The sequence below is a fragment of the Hevea brasiliensis genome, chromosome 1 (genome assembly GCF_030052815.1).
Source record: "Hevea brasiliensis isolate MT/VB/25A 57/8 chromosome 1, ASM3005281v1, whole genome shotgun sequence".
In the NCBI taxonomy this organism is placed as follows: domain Eukaryota; kingdom Viridiplantae; phylum Streptophyta; class Magnoliopsida; order Malpighiales; family Euphorbiaceae; genus Hevea; species Hevea brasiliensis.
In genome coordinates, this window is record NC_079493.1 from 111835267 (window position 1) to 111859811 (window position 24545).

The window sequence follows — 24545 nt, forward strand, 5'->3', positions numbered from 1 at the left end:
TTTTCAATTCTTATATTTGAAAACATAGTGGCTTGCTTTGAAATAAATCATTTTTATAAGAAAAGGATTCAATTGAATTATCATGTAACAATGCTTGGTTTCTATTTTTTTTAAATGAATTTTTAAGTTAAAAAAAATTATATTCTTTCATTTCGAATTTGAGAAATTGACTTAAAAAAATTGATGGAATTAAATTCTTGTAAAATTTTAGTTTTTAAATATTTAACTTAGAAAAAGAACTTATTTTAAAAGAAATAAAAATCAAGCAAAAAAATTATATTATTGTGTGAGAATTCAATTCAATTCAATTATTTTCTTATATATGATTTATTTTAAGGAATTATTGCATTTCTAAACATAAAAATTGAAAAAAAAATGTCAATTGAATTTGGATTATTATGAAGTTTCCTTTTCTCCAACAAAAAGTACACTAACCTCCAATTAAAATGTACTAATTTAAAAGCATATATATGGGTTTTAAGAACTCAAATGTTTGAACAAATTGAAAAAAGGGCTTTTCCATAAATGCAAACCAACCCATGGTACCACATTTTGCCCATACCTTAGTTGAGAAAATAACTCAAAGCCAAGATCTTGTGTCCCGGGTCCTCTTGAGCTTGACCAGTTGAACCAACATATTAACCCCTACCTTGGAGCTGAGACCCAAAGATAATAGAAAGGACATTGTCTTTAAAGAGAGGTAAACGGTTCGGTCTCTGAAAGCCATAAATGCCCTTCTACGTACTTAATTGGGTGGGTTCCTTACTTTATTATTTTCTTGAAGCCTACAAACAAAACTAGCTTTACTCCTATGGTTTCTTGACAAGTGTTAACAATAAGTCTCAATACATTTCTCTTCTATAAATTTATGCACAATCTTCTCCCCTGCTTTCCACCTTCTCTATAATTCATTCAGTACTATCTCCACTAGGGTATATTTCAATGGAAACCGCAGCTGCTAAAGAAATGAACACTAGTAGTTTTCAACTCAAGGCTTTAGGGTTCTCATACCCAAGTCGAGTACCAAACAGAAGTTTCTTTATCGCCCATGTCATGTTCAGGGTTTTAGCCATTGCTTTTACAGTGGCTTCGATCTCTGTGCTGGTTACTAGCGGTCAGGATGTCTTAGTCTTTGGGATCAGGACTATGGCTCGTTACAGCTACTCTTCTGCTTTCAAGTAAGCGCTTAATAAAATTCCTCTAACCATTTATACTAAGGAATAATTTATAAGTACCATATGATATTTGATTAGGTTCGTGTGTGTGTTTTTAGGTTCTTGGTTGTTGCAGATGCAGTAGTGTGTGGCTTCTCTGGGCTTTCACTGATCCTTGTTTGCCTTCGGAGCCGCTCAGCAGCAGCAGCACAGTTTATGAACTCTTTTTACCTGTTCTTGCATGATATGGTAAGCTATATTTTTTTGTGTTTAAATTAATTTTCTTCAATAAATAGAAGTCCAAATCTATTTATTGTCACCTGATAACTACTAGTTAATTAACAAAACCTTTACCACTCAATTGATAGCAAGAAAACAAAAAAAAGAAAAAAGAAAAAAAAGAAAGAAGAGGTCAAAATACTTTGTCAATAATAACGAGGGTAATTATCACACTTAATTTTATATGAGTATTTTCATAAAAATTATTAAATTTTAATTTTTTTATAAAATTTATTAAATTTTAATTTAATTTTATAAAAATTATTATAACTGTAAATTAATAATTTTTAGGTTAATTTATTGATTTGTTAATTATTTTACAAATAAAATCACTTATTGCTAAGAGAAAAGAAATAAAAAAATAGAGAGATTTGACAATGAAAAGGTAACTAAATGCCTCTTATACATCTTTTTTTAAATAAACTAATAAAATAAGATAATTTTATTTATAAAATAATTAATAGGTAAGTAGGTTAATGTGAAAATTTTTAATTTTTGATTACAGTGATTTTTATAAAATTAAATTGAAATTCAATAAATTTTATAAAAAAATTTAAATTTTAATAATTTTTATAAAAACACTTATGAACTCTTTTTACCTGTTCTTGCATGATATGGTAAGCTATATTTTTTTGTGTTTAAATTAATTTTCTTCAATAAATAGAAGTCCAAATCTATTTATTGTCGCCTGATAACTACTAGTTAATTAACAAAACCTTTACCACTCAATTGATAGCAAGAAAACAAAAAAAAAAAAAAGAAAAAGAAAGAAGAGGTCAAATTACTTTGTCAATGATAACGAGGGTAATTATCACAGTTAATTTTATGAGTATTTTTATAAAAATTATTAAATTTTAATTTTTTTATAAAATTTAATAAATTTTAATTTAGTTTTATAAAAATTATTATAACTGTAAATTAAAAAATTTTAAGTTAATTTACTCACTTGTTAATTATTTTACAAATAAAATCACTCATTGCTAATAGAAAAGAAATAAAAAAAATAGAGAGATTTGACGGTGAAAGGGTAACTAAATGCCTCTTATACATCCTTTTTTAAAATAAACTAATAAAATAAGATAATTTTATTTATAAAATAATTGATAGGTAAGTAGGTTAATGTGAAAATTTTTAATTTTTGATTACAGTGATTTTTATAAAATTAAATTGAAATTCAGTGAATTTTATAAAAAAAATTAAATTTTAGTAATTTTTATAAAAACACTTATAAAATTGAGTGACTGAGTGTGATATTTTTTCATGATAAAAATAATAATATATTTATTGGGTTTTGTTGGAGATAGAAACATAACATTTTTATTGCTTCATATATTGATTCTCTTTGAAAATAAATAAAAATGAAAATTAATTAGTTAATTTTTCATAAAATATTTTTCATTAGAAGTTCATTTTTACATAAATTTACTTATTTTATTGAGAAAAAAAATATATTATTTTAGTTAAATTTAAGGTATTTGATTATATAAAATTTTGTATATCAAATCAAATCAAATAAAAATTTATTTTCATTTTTTTAAAAAATTAATATGATCCCTAGAAGACTTGAGCTTGAGGTGAATTATTTACTTTTGTTTTCTTTAAAAACAAAAAAAGCTAGAAACTTTTGGGCTATTCAAACTTGCTCCCAACTTTCCGTCAAAAATTTATTGATTGATAGAGAAAGCTCATGAACTGTTCCAACATTCATTATTTTCTTTTAATTAAGTGGTGACTTCTGACTTCTCCTATCTTCTGCTTTATTTATTATTACTCCAATTTTTCATATATATATTTTTTAAAAAAAATTTAAAAAATCTCCTAATTTATTGCAGGTGATGATGGTGCTGCTGATATCTGGATGCTCTGCAGCAACTGCAATAGGTTATGTGAGTCGCTATGGAGCAAAAGAGATGAATTGGGTTGCCGTTTGTGATTATGTGGGCAAATTTTGCAACCAAGTCTTGGCTTCTCTTGTCTTATCTTACCTAGCTTTCTTTTGCTACCTTGCACTTACTGCTTTTTCTGCCCACAAGCTTATGACTCGACCTACCGAGTGAGCTAGCGTTTCTGTTGAGGAAATTTAGAGACTACACCTGCAGCAGCAGATGAGTCAAAGGGCAATATATTCATGCCTTTCTATGTACATTTTGCGAAAAGAAAAGATCTTGTATGTAGTATTATTAGAATATCTATGTATGTGTATTTAATTATGCGTTGGCTAGTTCTAAAGTTTAGCTTAATGGGGTCATTAAGGGTTAGCAAATAATTAGATATTTGACACAGTTTGTTTCCCAAAAAATATATTATATATGAAAAAAAATATTTTCATGAAAAATGTTTTCATTTTCTATGAAAATACTTTACGCTATTTGGTTACAACATTAAATTAATAATATGTATTTATGTCATATATATATAATTATTTTTACATTTTAAGTTTTGTTTTATATAATTTAAAAAAAAAACATTTTTTACATTTTTTAACGTTTGGACATTTAGCAAAATGAGTTAACATAAAATATTTTTTTGATCAAAGGAAAAATTAAGTCTTTTTAAAAAAAAAGTCATTTTTTATTTTCTAAATTTTAATATTCTTATTGAAATGTGAAATTACTTATGCATATATGATATAAATATATACTATTAGTTTAATATTACAATCAAATGGCAGAAAATATTTTAATAAAAAATATATATTTTTAAATGTTTTAATAAAAAATATTTTTTTTTAAATATTTTTTATAAAAAATATTTTTTATATATAAGTTAACAGACAGAACTTTAATAAGATTATAAAAATTTAAAAAATAAAAAATAACTTAGTTTTCCCTTTAATTAGAAAAATATTTTTCGTTTGATTTATTTTTCTAAGTGCTCAAATATTAGAAAACGTAAAAAAATATTTTTTAACAAATGGTGCCTACAAGTAAAATTATTTTCCTTTGTAGTTTAAAGCTTGACCTTTTACAATTGTCCTTAAATAGCTAGTAATTAATTAATCACTGGAGGCTGATTACTGAATTGTTAGTTTAATTAATGGCTAGACTATAGACTTAATTTATAGGATAAACTAAAGGAAGATAATAAAAATAATTTAAGGTTTAGCAGGTTTGAACTTTTGAATTTTTTTACAAGTAAACTCTGGGAAGATATAGAAGTTAGAAATTAAGGCATATAGAAGGGGTTAATTTCACTCATAGTACTTTCTCAATTTACTTGGTTATAGGAGTGATATTTCTCAATTTTAATTTGTATCATAAAAATGCCTATATTTCAATTTAAATATCATTAAAATTCTGGTAACCTGCTATTATAGGTTTCGAAGTTAACTTATGATTAAAATTTACTTATCATCCATCAACTTCAATAAATATACCACCTACATTCCTCAATTTTAATTTATCTCACAAAAATTTTTAAATTTTTATTTAATAGATAAATAATATTAATACAAAATCTACTAAATGATAATAAAGATTAAATATATTATTTTGCTAATTTAAAAAATAAGAACAAAAACTATATATAATATCAATCTATATAAAAAAAAACATCCATATTTAATTAGATTTAAATATTTTCAAAATAAAGTAAAATAATTATATGTTGTTAACTTTTTTTACATTAAAATAAAACCAAAGAAATTAAGATAAATTAGATATAAATCTTTTAGATGTTAACTTAAAATTAAATTTATAAAAATAATATTTTTATATGATAAATTAAATAATTAATTATAAATTTTAAAAAATATTGAACTATATCTAAAAATATGATTTATTTTAAATAAATAAAAATAAATAAAGATATGATATAGCATACCCAAAAGCCGAATCAATCCTTAAAGGGTCGAATCTCCTAGATCCGATCTGATCATGAGAAGTTCGGATTCATCACACGATTAGTCCAAAGACAATGATGTCAAGGCAGAAGGAACAAGACCGAACTCAAGGAGGTCAAAAAAGATATTTTGAGAATATAGTTCGGATTGAGTTTGGATGAGTAAGTTGAGTTCAGGTAGACGTAAAGATAGGATAAAAGCCGTTGGAGCAAGTGAGATTATCACAAAAAATATCACTGATATGGTATATTGTATTTCTATAACATACGGGGGTTTACAGTTGGACGTAAATCAATGAAATCTTGAGAATCACACGAATGTGTTGCTCCTCACACTATAAATAGGCTCCTAACACCTACTAAGGTACATAGCTCATTTTTCACTTTCTATTAGCTATTATCAATTTGGCAATTTCATATCTTTATTTGTTTGCAGGCTATTCGATATCCATTACATCGATTTGCCAACTTGAGATTCATAGACAATATCAAGATTTAAAATTTTAAATTGACTATAAAGTTAGAGGACAATTATGATAAACATATTCAAATTGAGAGATGATAAATAAAATTTAGCTATAAGTTAATCTAAAAACTTATAATAGCAAGTTATAGGAATTTTAGTGATATTTAAATTTAAGTTTGAGAATTTTTATTATATAAATTAAAGTTTTGGCAGAATAATAATAATAATAATAATAATACTAATAACTTACAAAGAAAATAAAACATATTAAGATTTTTTTTCCACCTTTTTCTTGTGGGAATATATGAAAGTGCTAAAAATTTTTTGCGGTTTAGCTATTATCCCAATGGAAGAATATATATCTACTTTCCTGAAAAATTTATAAAGCAGATAAATTTTTTTAAGGTATTGATACATGACATTATTTTTTATAATGTTACCACATGACATACCTATAAAGAGTTTGTCTTATTTTATAATTATTAATTAATTAATTATTAATTATTTATACTAAATTTAATCTCTTTTTATTTTTATTCTATGCATAAATATTTTCTATTTTAAACCTGTTTACATATAGTTAATGTATAATTTATGTAATAGTATTTAAATAATCTCATATTATCGCACTTGAAAAATATTATTTCGTTAATTTCAATTTTTTAAATGAAAGTTTTTTTTTTTTATTTTGCTTTTTATTTATAACATTTTTTATAATCATATTAATGTAAGTTTATGTTAATAATTATTTATTTTAACATTTATATATGCCTTTTAATAATTTATGTAATATTAAATTTATATTTTTTATTATAATTAGTTAATATTAAATTTAAATATAAAATTGTTAATAATTTAAATATTAAAATTAAAAATTAATATATCCACGTGTATTTACATGGGCATTTAATTAGTTATAATATACTTATGAAGCGCATGAAAATAATGCACTCTCATAAAATTGTATGCTCTCATTGTAATATAGATAATAGACCTTATATAATTATGATAAGAGTCTGTGTGTACAGAGTACCTAATAATCTCTCCTATCTCACACTGCAATTCTAACAGCTCCATTTCACTATGTAGCTTAAACATTCAAGCAAATCCTGATTTTTTGTTTTGCAATCAAAGTAGAACACCTGAGTTATGGAGCTATTTGTATACCCTTTGGTTTGATATAGGGCCCTCCTATGGTCCATGATCATACAAAATCTAAAAGTAAAACAGAATTTACATTAGATTTGGGAATGCAAGACACATATCAAGAACCTTACAAGATATCTACGGTAAGCTAATGAAGTTCAGAGCACCAAGATAAGGGGGAAAAGGGAAGAAAAAAGTATATATCAGAAGAAGAAAGGTTGATAAAATGGTGTCATTCAGTTTCAATCTCATCTTCAGAATCTTTGAGATTTTCCTTCAAGGACTGTTTCTGGAGTTGCCACCTTACTCTATTCCAGGCCTCATCCATTTCAGGCAATGCATATTCGTCGGGTCTTAACGACAGTTGGAAATCTGGCAGGTCAGGCAATGCTTGCAAAGCCCTGCACCGTCATTATTATCATGAATTTCACTTAAATTTCTAAATTCACCATTAGAGTGATAAGTTTATAAATGAAATTGAATTGAGTTGAAATGAGATTAAGTACAAAACTGCTTACTTCTCTTCTTCCAACAGGTAGCCATACATCTGAGATTTCTTTGAAGCAACTTCAGGAATTTTCTGATGCAAGTGCTTCATAGCACCCCACAATGGAGGAGATCTTGCCAGGAAAATAAATTGATTGTGAACACAAAAAATTTTCAAGGATTGCGATAGAAGAATCTAGATCATTTCCACATGCTTCTTGACAAAACATAGCATTGTTAATACCAACCTGGTAACAGGAGCTGCAAGGCAAAAGCTTAAGCAAGCCTTCTTGCTCTCTGTTAGAAGATCTTCTGCAGCAAGAAAACAACATACTGCGCTAACGTGACAGGCTGGTTCATTACCTTTGTTAAGGATCAGACCATGGTAGTAGTAAGCTGCTGCCTAATTATATCAATCAGAATTAGGAAGTGGAAAATTTACGAAAATGCAGCAATCAAACTTCAGAGTAAAACATTAATAAGATAAACCTTTGCTTCAAGGAACTTCCACTTAATGAACCGGAGATGCTTCTTTCCATTTTCATGATTCATTTCACATCCTGATAGACAGTGATAAGCCTGACCAAGCATAGAACGAAGAACGTCACACCATGAGAAACAGTACAAGATCCTAAATGAATTGAGCAGAAATTTTCAATTGGATGTTCCTAGATTTAATCTAATTGTTCTGTTGCTTGATGGTTGAAATCTGCACAAAGAGGCTTCAAAAAATATATCTACATAGAAGTAGAGGCCAAAGGTTCTACCTGACCGAAGTAAATCAGTTGCTCACATGCCAACCTCCTCTTTACTGATAAAGTGGCCTTCTGACTTTCAACAGCTAAACCAAGCTGAACTTCAGTTCCCTGAATTTGTCTACAATATCAGTTTTCACTCACATTTGAAGTCTTTAAACCCAAATTCTCTACTTCAGAATTGAGTTTGACCCCTTCTTTCTTTTTTAAAATTTCTCTACTTCAGAATTGAGTTTGACCCCTTCTTTCTTTTTTTAAAATTTTTGAAATTTGCAATTTGCTTTGTATTGGATCACTTCCATTCTGATGGAAACTAATCATATAGGTTTTGTACTTGTGATCCACTGGTAAAGGTAAAATGGACATGATTTTCAAGGACCAATACAGGGCATCAGAAAAGGGGGAAAAAGTACAACAATTGCAGATTCATTAAGTAATAACTACCTGGCCTAGTGCTTGAATGGACATAGCCTCCAACACACCATCTTGCAAGTCTTTCGAAAACCTTTTCCTATGAACACAAAGTTAAAATCAAAGGTTATGAGACATCAATGATCCTAAGTTGTAAGAAAAACATATCTCTGTACGCACTTGACATCTTCTGGAATGCGAACCAGTACTTCCCGAACACAGAATTCCAGGTATCCTGCTGCCTTAAGCAGTAAATCAACAGCATCCCTCTTACAATCTGAGGTACAAAAATACCTTTAATTGTGTGAATAAATAATTCAAGATCATCATTATACAAAGCTTTAAGGATAAAGGTATGAACCTGAAGTTACAACCCTTGTGCCAGAAACAAAGTGATCCTTTGGGATCATCAATGAGTCAGCCTCTGACAAAGTCAGGATTGCCATCATATGAAGGACGGATAGTAATTCAAACCAGGAGTTTGACACAGGGTTTTCCTGTTCAGTCACATTTCAATGCCAATTACCAGTCCAGAGGTATTCAAGGGTATTGCTCTATGAACAAAAGATTAAACAATTTTGATAATCTTACATGTCTGCCATCTTCTAAACTTTTCCACTTGAATTCAACTAAGTCCTGGAGACCATTTTCTGAAATATATACACACAATTCATTAAAGATAGAGGCAGACAGTGGAGAGATTTAAAAAAAAAAAAATCTGTTACCTTTCTTAGTAAGTCCAATTAGAATAGACAAATACTCCTCCAATGCTCGAGTTAATTCAGTTATAGCAGTTCCACCTGAAATACCAATCAACATTAGTAAATTACTCAGCAAACAGAACATGGAAGAAATAAAAAAATTGGGATAATGAGGTCAGACCAGTATCCTCTGCCACTAAACTAATCTGATTGCGAAGACAGGCCAATCTATCCACAAGATCTCGAGGAATTAGACCTTTAAGTGACCTTTGAAGATCAGATTGTGTTGGTATTCGCATTGAAGGAACATATACTACCACTTCTGGTATACTTGGCTTCTTCTTTCTCCTCCCAACTGCATGGATAGAAGCAGTGCAACCCATTGTTTCTTCTTGCAATTTCTCTCAAACTTGACATCCTATCCAAAATATGTCATGCCACGTTAGTACATCTCTACACTTCAGTTTCAGTTGAAATGAAATGAGCAATGACTGGAAATAGCTGTCCAAGATAAAATAATTGCAAGTATCAAGAATTCTTGAAATAATGAAGCTATATGGGTGCACTTATTGAGAAGTAGTAGGTTCAAAGCTTAGAACCTATTAATGTAGCTGGAAGGAAAGAATGGAAGCAAACAGATTAATATAATTGAAAAACAAAATTACAGAAGGAAAGATTTCTTGAAATGAAATGACTTACTGCGTGCAGAGGAAAGAGAGAAGTAAGAAAGAAATGAAGCTTCGAGGGTGCATTTAGAAATGGTGGTATCTCTTAATATCAGAGAGAGAGAGAGAGAGAGAAGAAGAATCTGGGAAATGAAGCTCAGTGACCGAGACATGGCTCACATGGAGGAGTCACAGAAGTCTCTGCGCAGTTAAAGGAGGTCTTTGAAATGTCCCCATGAACATGTATTGGTATTATTTCTTTAATCCAAATAAAGCTTCAGATAATGATGGGTTCATTGAAGATTACCATTTCACATCAAATGACGACAACAAGCCAATGCATTTTTTATTTTTGTACTCCTTTAGTTTTAGTGATTTTGATTTTGGAAAATAGCACATGGCTTTGGATTTAAGGTAAATTGGATTGCCGGTTGTTAAACATATTTATTTTATATTTTGTTAGTTTGGAAATGGAAATTGATTAGAAACATCCACATTCGATTCAACAGATAGCTTAGACAAGCAAGTTGAATTGTTACTCTTCTCATGTACATGTGGTCCTAGAGCCAAATGATATTTAAATTGCACAGTTGCGGTGATTGTCCATGGATCTGTCACCAATCGTGCAGGGTTTTGTAATAAATCTGCCACCTTCCTTCCTGCAATTAGTAACTAAGAAATTAAATGAATTTACCACCGTCCTACATGATCAGCATCAGGACAGCCAGGTTCATTCATATCAGAGTATATCCCATGATGTTCTTACAGTTTGGCCTTACCGGACATTGGGGCTCATTTCCAGCCCAGATTAAACTAGCTAGAACCAGAATACTGTAACATGGGTTTGCTGTTGCGGGGTGTTTACGTGATAAAAAAATATCATATCCTAGCTACAAGAATTTGAGATCTTCATTGGCAAGTTTCTTGTCTAAATCTTACTGATCGGATGGGACATTCAAAGGATAAAGATTTGAAATCTCTATGTTCAAATCATGTTTAATGGGGCGGCAGGAAAAGATAATGGAAAGTTCACCAAAAAGCTATCTAATTTGCTTTCAAGTGTTTTAATCAATCTGAATTTTTCGTGCAAATTCCATCAAATCAGGGATTAGGATTTCTCTCCCCCTGCGTAGGCGCATGAAAACAATGAACTATTTATTAGATATATCGGGAATATAAAAAAATAGTGCTTCATCTTTCACAAAAAAGTGAGCTCTCCTTATAATATAAAAAATGAATTCCGCATGATTGAGAAAGATAGTGCATGTACACCGGATACGCCTAATAATTTCTCTAAACAATAACACTCAACTTACATGTGAATTAAATTGTTTCAGTTTAGTAGAATTAAAGTTGGGAATGAGTTTATTGATTGTAGGGATTATTAAGATTAGATGTTAATTAGAGATTAGAGGTGATTAGCTTAAGTTAATGGTGATTAGGCATGACTGACGTGGCATACTCTGTTAAGTTTAATAAAGTTTATGAGAGTAGGGTGCAATTAAATCGCATCCAATAGATTAGTTGTTAAAAAAAAGTATAGGGTGCAATTGTAAAATCTTGAAAGTTTAGGATATTTTTGCCATTTTTCCTACATAAACATGTTACAAAATATCAAGTTATAAGAATTTTTTATCGATTAAAACAATTTAATAAAATTTCTATAATAAATATAAGTATTGCAAAATTATAGTTCATTATATAACTTTATAACATAAATTAAATTATTTAAAAATTATCGACATTAAAGTATTTTATCACATCGTTATATAAAATTCAAAAATTCAAAGTTAAAAAATAAAATATAAACCTAAATAACTAGATTATATGGCATAATAACATAAAATTAAAAAATAATTATCACTAAAATTGAATTAATGTGAAAAAAAATAAAAATCAACAAAATAATAAGGTAAATATATCATACAAATGTAAACGAATGTTAAGTTAACCAAACTAAAATATATATGAGAGTTGAAATAAATAAATTTATCTACTTGTTATATGTGTAAATAAAATAATTTTTTAATTTTAACAAAATAGAGGAGAAAAATTAAAATGAGAAGATTAAAAAAAAATATTATATTTATCCATAAAATAAAATGGAGAGCAACAATAAAAATGGAAAAACTCCACTTGATCTTAGATTATGGATAAAAAATTATTAGATTAACTTATATTTAATTTTCAAATAATTAAAATTTGTAAATATAAAATTTGAATAACTAATTTTTAAATAAGCCTTTATATTTTTTTATGACAACCAAATAATTTTATTACATCAATTTAAATCACAATATATAAATTATTAGAGACTAATAAAAAATTTAATATCAATTAGTAAAAAAATAAAAATATACAACACCATAAGAGATTAATTAATAAAAAAAATAAAATTTTACTATACCTATTAAAATATTTTTTAAAATGTTAGGATCAAGACTTATAATATAATTGTGTCCTATATTTTAAATGTCATTTATTAAATTTGGAGGAGCCTATATATAAGTTTGGGGGCTATGGCCACCCCTAGCTCTCACCTCTCCGCCATTGTATATTTATCAAGAACCAATTACTTCAAAACGCTTCATTAAGATAATCAAATCATTTGGGTGATTTATTGTTGCAAATCACAAACTGTCTATTTGTGCGGCCTTTAACAGAAATCCATAGAGACTTTTAGTGGAGAAATCTATACAACTCTTCTGAGAGAAAGGGGGCAAGAGAGCTCGAGTGCTAGCACTTTTAAAGAAAATGAGATGGGAGATAGGTTTTTAGTTGTAGGAACCTTTTGCAAAATTTTGTCTCTTTTTCTTTCGACCTTATCTCTACTTAACTCTCTACCTTTTATATGGCTTGACAAGGGATGACAGTACCCATGAAAATCACTCTATTTAAATCTGAACGCGAATCTGATTAATATTCTTAAAGCTTACCTGAACCTATTTCAAACTTGATTATTATTATCCGGTAAATACTCAAACTCATTTAATTTTATATATTTTAATTAATAATCTATACTAAAAATTATTTTTATTAATAATTTGTATTTTAAATATTTAATAATTTCATAAAATATTTCAATTTTATTTTATATAAAACAAAATATATAAAATTTATAAATATTATTATAAAAAAAATATTTTATATTTAATTAAATATTTATATAAACGAGTTTGGGTAATGGATACTCAACATGTAAAACCTGAACTCGACCCGATTTCTAGGCCGGACCGGCATTAGAACTTGGGTCAGTATAAAGCTCCCGAAACCCATAGTAAACCTAATTATTTCTAGCCCGTAAAATAATCCAATTTCAAAAAAATAAACAGATAGAGTCCAGTAATAATTTGGACTATCCAACAAGAGCACTAACTCACTTGACCTGTAAACAAATAAAAATAATAATATGGGGAGCTTAGCTCACCCTCACAATTCTCAATATAAATAAATCAACAATTTGGAGCTCAGCTCCCTCCATTAACAGTAATAAATATCTCATGCATCCAGGTATCTCACATAACTAAGTTTACAATTCCAGAAAATTAAGTCATTACAACCCTAAATAAAAATAATACGCTACTGGTACATGCAAAGTTCTAAAATTGAACAAAAGATAATACAAACACAACTAAACTTTTCTGGTTAAACCTGCGAAAAAGAAAGCAGGTTATTTTCAATAAGTTCACTTGTCACCTGAGAAAAAATAGTTGAACAGGGGTTTGCGTTCGACTTATAGAGTAAGATATTAATTTTAAATATAATTTTTATAACTATCTAGACCTAATGCATTTTCTATGTATAAAATGCAGCATAAGCACATAGTATCAAATAATTCAAATAATATTTGCACAAAAGATAATTTGAAGTACTCACACACCCGTGTGTCACATCAATATATATATGAGAGCTGATCCCCTATACAAAGCTCACTTAATTCTAATACCTGCTAGCGAGGTTAACTCAAGTCGGACTTTCGCTTAATAATCTAAGTGCGAGAGTCAGCGAGATCAACTCAAAGTCGTACTCACCCTAACTTATTCATATATAAGGATCGGGTCCCAATAAGTCAAGCTCTAGCCTCAATTACCCTTCTTACCCAAGTCTACATCCATACCATACACACACCAACACATGCACATAGCTCCAAACTATCTTAAGGTGACATTCACAAACAAGTTCAATAAAGTATGCAACAAAATAATGTGCATAGTGTTTAACTAAATATATACATGCATATACGTGAATGCATGAGCATACCTTGAATATAAATTATTAATATTAAAATTATAAATAAAATCAATATTTACTTACAGATTAACCGAAGATCACTGATGTGACTGCGAAGAGGAGAAAGGTTGACTCAGATCACCTAAATAATTATATTTATGAATTTATCAATATTAAAACAAAATAAGTACTTAAGAGTTAAGGACAATCTAAATTTATACTGGAAATCTGACAGAATTTTTTCTGTACCTAGACCTACCTAACCTACAAGGCATCTTAAACAACACTTCCTAATCCAATGGCCTCAGGCCCACAACACAACAACAACAATATATTGCTCCTCCTAGGCCTGCCAAACCAGTCAAAATTCACATAACTACACAATTCAACTATTAAGTTTAAAACTAACATTTTGCAAAAACTATCCAAACTAACTCCAAAAATTTTATAATAATGCCCCGCAGTCTTTAACAATGCTATTTTACTATTGCAAAAGGAATTATAATTTTCTGGCTATTCACGAATATTTTATAAATTTTATTCTAAACTTAGCATTAAGCAAAAAGGGTAAATTGGAGTTCTGATTTATCTATGCCAATTTTGACACCTGAAACACATCTGAAGCTTCTGAAAATGGTGAAAAACACTATAATATTAATCCACTTCCGAAGTAGGTTCAGTAGTTTGCCTGTCTAACCTGAAAATACAGTCCCAATCGCCGATGAAATTTTCTCGAAACTAAAACACCTACGCGAAGCCTACAACACCAGAAGTTAGAATATAATTTTTATTTAATTAAAAAAGCTCATTAAAGACCTAAAAAATTACTAGTAAATTCATGGGACCCACTTGATTTTCGATGTCAAAAAAATTCCAAATTAGTGTTGTTACAAAGCTCTCGACGAGTGGAGCGCACTGGAATTTCAGTGGGGTTCACGATTTGTGAAAAATCTAGCCTAAAAGTAAAAAAAGGGCTAAAATTTCTCAGGCTCGATATGCACAAACCGTTCAATAAAAATTTGTGACACCCCTTACTCGTCTATAGTATAGCCGAGCAAGTTATGACACTCAGTGTACCAGAGCACCAATTCATATTTTAATTACAATATATCCCTTTTTAATTCATTTATTTATAATTTTTTATAAATCTGAATTTTTTCGCAAATTTTATAGAAAATCCGGCAAAGTGCCGGCTGTAAATTGGAAAAACAGTTCTTCTGAACCAGTTTAAAAACACTTTCAATATAATTTCCAAATCCAAACTCCATTATACACATTTCAAGTCAATCTCAAAATCTCAATCTCAAATCACAACACAATTTTTAGAAATTTTTCTTTTCACTTCATTACCGGAAGCACATTCATAAATATTTCTCAACATAATATACAGAAAATTTCAATAATATGAAGTTTCATATATTTACATCATCAAATAATTTCAAGAGTTTATAGTTACAATCCCAAAACTAATACAAAATACAAAATGCTACCAAAAAACCTAATGTCCTACCATATGCACTGCAGAGGTGAGGTGACTCTGGACTCCGGATGCAAATCTGAAGGCTCACTCGGTCTGATGTCTGCTGGGCTCCCCAGCTAGGTCTTCAGTACCTGCGCGTGGCAAAAGCGACGCGCTAAGCAATTCTGGTTAGTGGTGACAATATAAAATAAAATAAAATATAATAAAAATAAGTATGCAGAATGTATGTTTACATTTTTTAGTAGACTTAATTTCTAATATTATTCGCAGTATTATTCAATTAAAATTTGGTAAGGTTTATTATCATTGCCCGAGTAACCCATATTAGTCGACTGGACTGGATAAATGGGTAAACTGGCATTGGGTACTAAGTACTTCGGACCATCACACCATCGGTCACATTGTGTCTCCCGGTGTGCAACAGAACAACTAATAAGCTGTAATAATCATCAAGGTTTAAACCTGAGTGTAACAACTCAAATAACATAGCCAAAGGCTATTATGTCACAGAATGGCATGGGAAGCCATGAAACACAGAATGGTATGAAGCCATATGCAGTACTGCTAACAGAACCCTATTGGCATGCCAACCTATCCAAACCAATCACATTAGGCCTATTATGGCATTTAACACTTTAATTTATGTAATTGGACATAAATTGTATTACAGCTGGGTGGAGGAAGAAGGCTGTCCCGGCTCACTTGACAATTGTATTACAATCACTTAATAAATTTGACTCAATACAAACTAAGAAAATGACCAAATACGTCCTAAGTCGTGCCGAAAATCCGGCAGAGTCTCCCCTATACCTAGGACCTACCCAACCTGCAAAAGGGCTCAAAACGCACTTTTATATTCGCAAATCATACACTCACAACTCAATCACATCACATAGCCCCTCCTGGGCCCATCCAAACAATCATCAATCACAATATGTAAATTTACAGTTTAGTCCTTATAATTGATCATTTTTGCAAAAATTGCCTAAATAAGCTCTAAAAATTCTAAAACTTTGCCCCGCGGTCCTTAGCAATACTACTAGGCTATTGCAAAAAGAATCATAATTTTTTGAGCTACCACAAATATTTTACAGATTTTTAATCCCATTTAAGCACTAGAAAATTACGAAAAAGTAAAGTTCGAGTTTACCTATGCTGATCCAATTCGGAGACTTTTTCGGTAACCGGTCTATCTGACCAGAAATTCACAGACCCGGACAACTATCGAATTTATGCGAATTGAAGATACCTACACGAAGCCCATAACATGGGGGTTAGTACATAAATTTTACAGAATTTTCTAAGCTCATTTAATGCTCGGAAAAACACTACGAAGTTCCGTGAGACCCACCGAAAAACGGTATCGAAAAAATTTAAAATTTATATTCCTATGAAGCTCTCGACGAGTGGAGCGCTCTGGTACTCTCGGTTTTCTCGTGGGGTTCACGGTTTGCGAGAAATCTAGCCCAAAAATCAAAATGGGCTAAAACTTTCCAGGCAAAAATTGGACAAACCGCTCAATGGATTTTGGTGTTCTTGGTGTCTATGGAAAGCTCTCGACGAGTAGATGGGTTTAGACACAAAACCAGGCTCAATCGGTAGTCGGATTGGTCAGATTTCGGCCGGGAAGTCGAAGGGTAGAGCGCGCGCATTGCGTCGCTTTGTGCGACGCTTGCTGGCTCTCCAGGCGACGGCCGGCGAGCTGGGGCAGCTGGGGAGGTGCGCCAGCGGGGGAGGCGGCTGGCCGGCGGGCTGGGGTGGGAGGAGAGAGAAAACGGGAGGGAGAGAGAGAGAGAGAGGAAGGAGAACGCGCGCGGGAGAGGAGAAGAAGAAGAAAAAGGGAGCCAGCCCGATTCGGCCGGTCCGATCTGGTCCGGTTCGATTCGGCCGTTTCTATTCAGGATTCAAAATTTTGAATTTTTACTTTGCCTTGGGATTGAAAACGAGGCCCAAAAATTTCGAAAAAATTCTAGAAAACTCAGAAAAATTTGTAGACTCCAAATATATTTTTAGTTTTGCCACGTGGTCTTTAAATTAATTTTTTTAAAAATCATCAAAGTTTTATATTTTCAGGAAATCAAACCTGATTTTGAAAATCCAAAAAATTTCAAATAATTTTCTAAAATTTTAAATAAAATTAAAACATCAATATTTTCCCAAAAATAATAAATTTAAAAATTAGGGGTGTTGCATTCTTCCCCCTTTACAGAAAATTCATCCTCGAATTTTACACAATGCAGAATAAAGTACAGGATTACACATTGAACAGATAAGGGTATTTGCTACGCATATTCCATTCTGACTCCCAGGTGTACTCTTCCACTGACTGGCTCCTCCACAAAACCTTAACCATAGGGATCTGTTTTGATCTTAGCTGCCTCACTTGGTAGTCCACAATGGCTACAGGTTGCTCCTCAAACGTCAAGTTTTCTTTTAGCTCTATTACATCCGGCTGTAGCACATGAGAAGGATCAGGAATGTATTTCCTGAGCATAGAGATGTGAAACACGGGATGAACATGAGAAAGGTTGGGTGGTAGCTCCAACCGGTAGGCAACTGCTCCAACTCTATCAGCAACCTCAAAAAGTCTAATATACCGAGGTGCCAACTTACCCTTCTTTCCAAATCTCATAACTCCCTTCATCGGAGAAACCTTCAGGAATATGTAGTCGCCTATTGCAAACTCCACATCCCTTCGTCTGGGGTCTGCATAACTCTTCTGCCTACTGAAAGCTGTTTTCAATCGTTCCCTAATTAAAGGAACCATCTCTGAAGTGTACTGCACTAGGTCTATATCATGCACCTTCGCTTCTCCCATTTCCGTCCAACACAGAGGAGACCTACACTTTCTTCTATATAGTGCCTCATAGGGTGCCATCCCTATGCTGGAGTGATAACTATTGTTATAGGCAAACTCCACCAAAGCTAGTTGATCATCCCATTGACCTCCAAAATCCAAAACACTCATGCGAAGCATGTCTTCCAGTGTTTGGATTGTCCTTTAGGACTGACCGTCTGTCTGAGGGTGGAAAGCAGTACTAAAGTTCAACTGTGTGCCAAGTGCCTCCTGCAACTTCCTCTAAAACCGAGAAGTGAACTGGGGCCCTCTGTCAGATATTATGAAAGCAGAAACTCCATGCAATCTGACTATTTCTCGAATGTAAAACCAGGCGTACTGTGCCACAGAATATGTAGTCTTCACAGGCAAGAAGTGAGCTGATTTAGTCAGGTGATCTACAATTACCCATATCGAATCATATCCTCGCGTGGTACGAGGCAACCCAGTCACAAAATTCATAGTAATCATTTCCCACTTCCATTCTGGGATAGGGAGTTCTTGCAGCTTCCCTGACGGTCTCTGGTGTTCAAACTTCACCTTCTGACAAGTCAAGCACTTGGACACGAAGTCTGCTATGTCTCTCTGGTGATTAGCCATGACTGACGTGGCATACTCTGTTAAGTTTAATAAAGTTTATGACAGTAGGGTGCAATTAAATCGCATCTAATAGGTTAGTTGTTAAAAAAAAGTATAGGGTGCAATTGTAAAATCTTGAAAGTTTAGGATTTTTTTGCCATTTTTCCTACATAAACATGTTACAAAATATCAAATTATAAAATTTTTTTTATCGATTAAAACAATTTAATAAAATTTCTATAATAAATATAAGTATTGAAAAATTATAGTTCATTATATAACTTTATAACATAAATTATATTATTTAAAAATTATCCACATTAAAGTATTTTATCACATCGTTATATAAAATTCAAAAATTCAAAGTTAAAAAATAAAATATAAACCTAAATAACTAGATTATATGGCATAATAACATAAAATTAAAAAATAATTATCACTAAAATTGAATTAATGTGAAAAAAATAAAAATCAACAAAATAATAAAGTAAATATATCATACAAATGTAAACGAATGTTAAGTTAACCAAACTAAAATATATATGAGAGTTGAAATAAATAAATTTATCTACTTGTTATATGTGTAAATAAAATAATTTTTTAATTTTAACAAAATAAAGGAGAAAAGTTAAAATGAGAAGATTAAAAAAAAATATTATATTTATCCATAAAATAAAATGGAGAGCAACAATAACAATGGAAAAACTCCACTTGATCTTAGATTATGGATAAAAAATTATTAGATTAACTTATATTTAATTTTCAAATAATTAAAATTTGTAAATATAAAATTTGAATAACTAATTTTTAAATAAGCCTTTATATTTTTTTTATGACAACCAAATAATTTTATTACATCAATTTAAATCACAATATATAAATTATTAGAGACTAATAAAAAATTTAATATCAATTAGTAAAAAAATAAAAATATACAACACCATGAGAGATTAATTAATAAAAAAATTAAAATTTTACTATGCCTATTAAAATAATTTTTAAAATGTTAGGATCAAGACTTATAATATAATAGTGTCCTATATTTTAAATGTCATTTATTAATTTTGGAGGAGCCTATTATAAGTTTGGGGGCTATGGCCACCCCTAGCTCTTACCTCTCCGCCATTGTATATTTATCAAGAACAAATTACTTCAAAACGCTTCATTAAGATAATAAAATCATTTGGGTGATTTATTGTTGCAAATCACAAACTGTCTATTTGTGCGGCCTTTAACAGAAATCCATAGAGACTTTTAGTGAAGAAATCTATACAACTCTTCTGAGAGAGAGGGGGCAAGAGAGCTCGAGTGCTAGCACTTTTAAAGAAAATGAGATGGCAGATAGGTTTTTAGTTGTAGGAACCTTTTGCAAAATTTTGTCTCTTTCTCTTTCATCGGTATCTCCACTTAACTCTCTACCTTTTACATGGCTTGACTAGGGATGGCAGTATCTACGAAAATCACTCTATTTAAATCTGAACGCGAATCTGATTAATATTCTTAAAGCTTGCCCAAACCTGTTTCAAACTTAATTATTATTATCCGGTAAATACTCAAACTCATTTAATTTTATATATTTTAATTAATAATCTATATTTAAAATTATTTTTATTAATAATTTGCATTTAAATATTTAATAATTTCATAAAATATTTCAATTTTATTTTATATAAAATAAAATATATAAAATTTATAAATATTATTATAAAAAACATATATTTTATATTTAATTAAATATTTATATAAACAAGTTTGAGTAATGGACACTCAACATGTAAAACCTGAACCCAACTCGATTTCTAGGCCGGACCGGCACTAGAACTTGGGTCAGTATAAAGTCTCTGAAGCCCATAGTAAACTTAATTATTTCTAACCCATAAAAATAATCCAATTTCAAGAAAATAAACAGACAAAGTTCAGTCATAATTTAGACTATCCAACAGGGAGCACTAACTCACTCAACCTGTAAACAAATAAAAATAATAATATGGGGAGCTTAGCTCACGCTCACAATTCTCAATATAAATAAATCAATAATTGGGAGTTCAGTTCCCTCCATCAACAGTAATAAAATATCACATGCATCCAAGTATCTCACATAACTAAGTTTACAATTCCAGAAAATTAAGTCATTACAACTCCAAATAAAAATAATACGCTACTTGTACATGCGTAGTTTTAGAATTGAGCAAAAGATAATGCAAACACAACTAAACTTTTCTAGTTAAATCTGCGAGAAAGAAAGCAGGTTATTCTCAATAAGTCCACCTGTCACCTGAGGAGAAATAGTTGAACAGGGGTTTGCATTCGACTTATAGAGTAAGATATTAATTTTAAATATAATTTTTATAACTATCTAGACCTAATGCATTTTCTATGTATAAAATGCAGCATAACCGCATAGTATCAAATAATTCAAATAATATTGCATAAAAGATAATTTGAAGCACTCACACACTCGTGTGTCACATCAATATATATATAGGAGCTGATCCCCTATACAGAGCTCACTTAATTCTAATACCTGCCAGCAAGGTTAACTCAGGTCGGATTTTCGCTTAATAATCTAAGTACGATAGTCAGCGAGATCAACTCAAAGTTGTACTCACCCTGACTTATTCATATATAAGGATCGGGTCCCAGCAAGTCAAGCTTCAGCCTCGACTACCCTTCTTACCCAAGTCCACATCCATACCATATACACACCAACACACGCACATAGCTCCAAACTATCTTAAGGTGACATTCACAAACAAGTTCAATAAAGTATGCAACAAAAGAATGTGCCTAGTGTTTAACTAAATATACATATGCATATATGTAAATGCATGAGCATGCCTTGAATATAAATTATTAATATTAAAATTATAAATAAAATCAATATCTACTTACAGATTAATCGAAGATCACTGATGTGGCTGCGAAGAGGAGGAAGGTTGACTCAGATCACGTAAATAATTATATTTATGAATTTATCAACATTAAAACAAAACAAGGACTTAAGAGTTAAGAACAATCTAAATTTATACCGGAAATCTGGCAGAATTTTTTCTGTACCTAGACCTAGCTAACCTGCAAGGCATCTCAAACAGCACTTCTTAATCCAATGGCCTCAGGCCCACAACACAACAACAACATATTGCTCTTCCTAGGCATGCCAAACCAGTCAAAATTCACATAACTACACAATTCAGCTATTAAGTTTAAAACTAACATTCTGCAAAAACTATCCAAACTAACTCCAAAAATTTTATAATCATGCCGCATAGTCTTTAACAGTGCTATTTTACTATTGCAAAATGAATTATAATTTTCTAGCTATTCACGAATATTTTATGAATTTTATTCTAAACTTAGCATTAAGCAAAAAAGGTAAATTGGAGTTCTGGTTTATCTATGCCAATTTTGATACCTGAAACACATCCGGAGCTTCTAAAAATGGTGAAAAACACTATAATATTAATCTACTTCCGAAGTAGGTTCAATAGTTTTCCTGTCTGACCCGAAAATATAGTTCCAATCGCAGGTGAAATTTTCTCGAAACGAAAACACTTACTCGGAGCCTACAACAACAAAAGTTAGAATATAATTTTTATTTAATTAAAAAGACTCATTAAAGACCTGAAAAATTACTGGTAAATTCATGGGACCCACTTGATTTTCGATGTCAAAAAAATTCCAAATTAGTGTTGTTATGAAGCTCTCGACGAGTGGAGCACGCTGGTGGTCTCGGAATTCCAGTGGGTTCACGATTTGTGAAAAATCTAGCCTAAAAGTAAAAAATGGCTAAAATTTCTCAGGCTCGATATGCACAAATCACTCAATAAAAATTGGTCAAATTAGTGTTTATGGAAAACTCTCGAGGAGTAAAACATAATGGGGACTGGACCTAATCCAATTGATGGTCGGAATCGCTGGAAACAGCAAAAGAAGCCGAAACCACGTGTTGAAGGGAGGAAGAACTTGGGCACATTTTTCGGCTGGATAGAGGGGCGGCAGTGGTGGGGGAGGCTAGCTGGAGGGGCATCAGCGAGGGCAGAAGGAGGGGGGAGGGGTGTTGATGGTGGGGGTGAGGGAGGAGAGGGAACATGAAGAGAGAAGGGAGAAGGCGTGCAGGGAAAAGAAAGAGAAAAGGAGGAGGGTCGGTCCGATTTGATCAGTTTGATCCGATTTGGCTCAATTAGATTGGTCTGATCTGATTTGGTTCAATTCGATTGGTTTGATTTAAGATATTCGAAATTTGATTTTTGCTCTGCCATGAGACCCAAAATGAGGCTCAAAAATTCTGAAAATTTATAAAAAAACTCAAAAAAATTTATGAAGTCCAAATATATTTTTAAACTTGTCACATGTTCTTTAAATTAAATTTTAAAAATTATTAAAATTAATAATCTCAAAAAATAAAAACCTAATTTTAAAACCCTAAAAAATTCAAATTAAATACCATAATATTTAATACATTAAAATATCATAATTTACGTATAAAATAATTATTTAAAAATTTGGGATGTTACAATCCGAACCTATCACAGGTATTAAATTTCAAACCTGAATCTATTCTAAACCCGTTCTATTAGGATTTGGTAGGATCAGATACCCTTAAAAATATGATCTATTGCCACCTAGGCTTAACTTCTAATAATTATCAATTCAACTGACCTATCTAAGAGATCAATATCACATATTAATTTTCATAATTTTTGAAAATTTAAATTAAGGTTATGTTTATTTTGTGAAAAATAACTTATATTTATAGAAATTATTTTTTAATAAAATTATTTTTATGAAAATATTTTTAATTGTTTGACTACAATGTTAAACTAATGGTATATATTCATATATAAATGTTTTCACATTCTAATAAAATTGTCAAATTTTCCTTAAAAATTGTACATATTAATTTTCATAATTTTTGAAATTTTAAATTAAGGTTATATTTATTTTGTGAAAAATAACTTATATTTATAGAAATTATTTTTAATAAAATTATTTTTATGAAAATATTTTTAATTGTTTAACTACAATATTAAACTAATGATATATATATATATATATATTCATATATAAATATTTTCACATTTTAATAAAATTATCAAATTTTCTTTAAAATTGTCAAATTTTCTTTAAAATTTATATAAATTTTCTTTTTATTAGAAAATTATTTTTTTATTGAAAAAATATTTTTTATTGTCATTTTTTTAGTGTTCCAAATACTAAAAGATATAAAAAAAATATTTTCTGCAATATAAGTCCATAATTATAAGGACCTAAAGAAATCCATGTAAACTTGCGCTTTAGTCCACAAGCCTTAAAGTTTTTTTTTTTTTTTTTCTTTTTCATAATCAAGTCCAACAACTTAATAGTTTTAATTTAATTTCTCACTCGTCATTTTTGTGTGTGATTTATTAAATTTTTAATATGTTGGCAATGAATATAATTATAATCATTAATAAGGATGAAGTAAAATTAAACCGTTAATTCTAAACTTAACGCATAAATTTTATTATTAATTCTAAA

The 24545-nt window shown here is 30.2% G+C and overlaps 2 protein-coding genes across 3 annotated transcripts; one reads left to right on the top strand and one right to left on the bottom strand.

The window, feature by feature from the left end:
• Positions 1-779: 779 nt before the first annotated feature.
• LOC110665694 (CASP-like protein 1F2) lies at positions 780-3643 on the top strand. Its single transcript, XM_021825906.2, has 3 exons — positions 780-1178; positions 1274-1403; positions 3266-3643. The coding sequence occupies exons 1-3, from the start codon at positions 943-945 to the stop codon at positions 3488-3490; spliced, it is 591 nt and encodes a 196-aa protein (XP_021681598.2). The 5' UTR covers positions 780-942; the 3' UTR covers positions 3491-3643.
• A 3312-nt stretch (positions 3644-6955) lies between these two features.
• Positions 6956-10214, bottom strand: LOC110665678 (uncharacterized). Of its 2 annotated transcripts, none has more exons than XM_058147407.1 (12): positions 9938-10214; positions 9420-9739; positions 9263-9337; positions 9129-9187; positions 8899-9034; positions 8718-8814; positions 8571-8637; positions 8139-8237; positions 7861-7950; positions 7620-7774; positions 7404-7505; positions 6956-7286 (listed from the first exon to the last, which is right to left on the bottom strand). In XM_058147407.1, exons 2-12 carry the CDS (start codon positions 9619-9621, stop codon positions 7118-7120), a joined length of 1251 nt encoding a protein of 416 aa, XP_058003390.1. In that variant the 5' UTR covers positions 9622-9739; positions 9938-10214; the 3' UTR covers positions 6956-7117. The 2 variants fall into 2 exon arrangements, with proteins under 2 accessions (XP_058003390.1, XP_021681581.2); XM_021825889.2 differs by having other exon boundaries at positions 9420-9656; positions 9938-10212.
• Between the last annotated feature and the right edge of the window lie 14331 nt (positions 10215-24545).

What these genes read in the sequence shown, in the direction of transcription:
- LOC110665694 (XM_021825906.2), top strand. Translation starts at nt 943, where the DNA reads ATGGAAACCGCAGCTGCTAAAGAAATGAACACTAGTAGTTTTCAACTC. An exon ending in AGCTACTCTTCTGCTTTCAA is followed by an intron (nt 1,179 to 1,273) that starts GTAAGCGCTTAA and finishes GTGTGTTTTTAG; the next exon opens with GTTCTTGGTTGTTGCAGATG. An exon ending in ACCTGTTCTTGCATGATATG is followed by an intron (nt 1,404 to 3,265) that starts GTAAGCTATATT and finishes AATTTATTGCAG; the next exon opens with GTGATGATGGTGCTGCTGAT.
- LOC110665678 (XM_058147407.1), bottom strand. Translation starts at nt 9,621, where the DNA reads ATGGGTTGCACTGCTTCTATCCATGCAGTTGGGAGGAGAAAGAAGAAG. An exon ending in CACAAGGGTTGTAACTTCAG is followed by an intron (nt 8,815 to 8,898) that starts GTTCATACCTTT and finishes TTTGTACCTCAG; the next exon opens with ATTGTAAGAGGGATGCTGTT. An exon ending in AACTGATTTACTTCGGTCAG is followed by an intron (nt 7,951 to 8,138) that starts GTAGAACCTTTG and finishes ATGCTTGGTCAG; the next exon opens with GCTTATCACTGTCTATCAGG.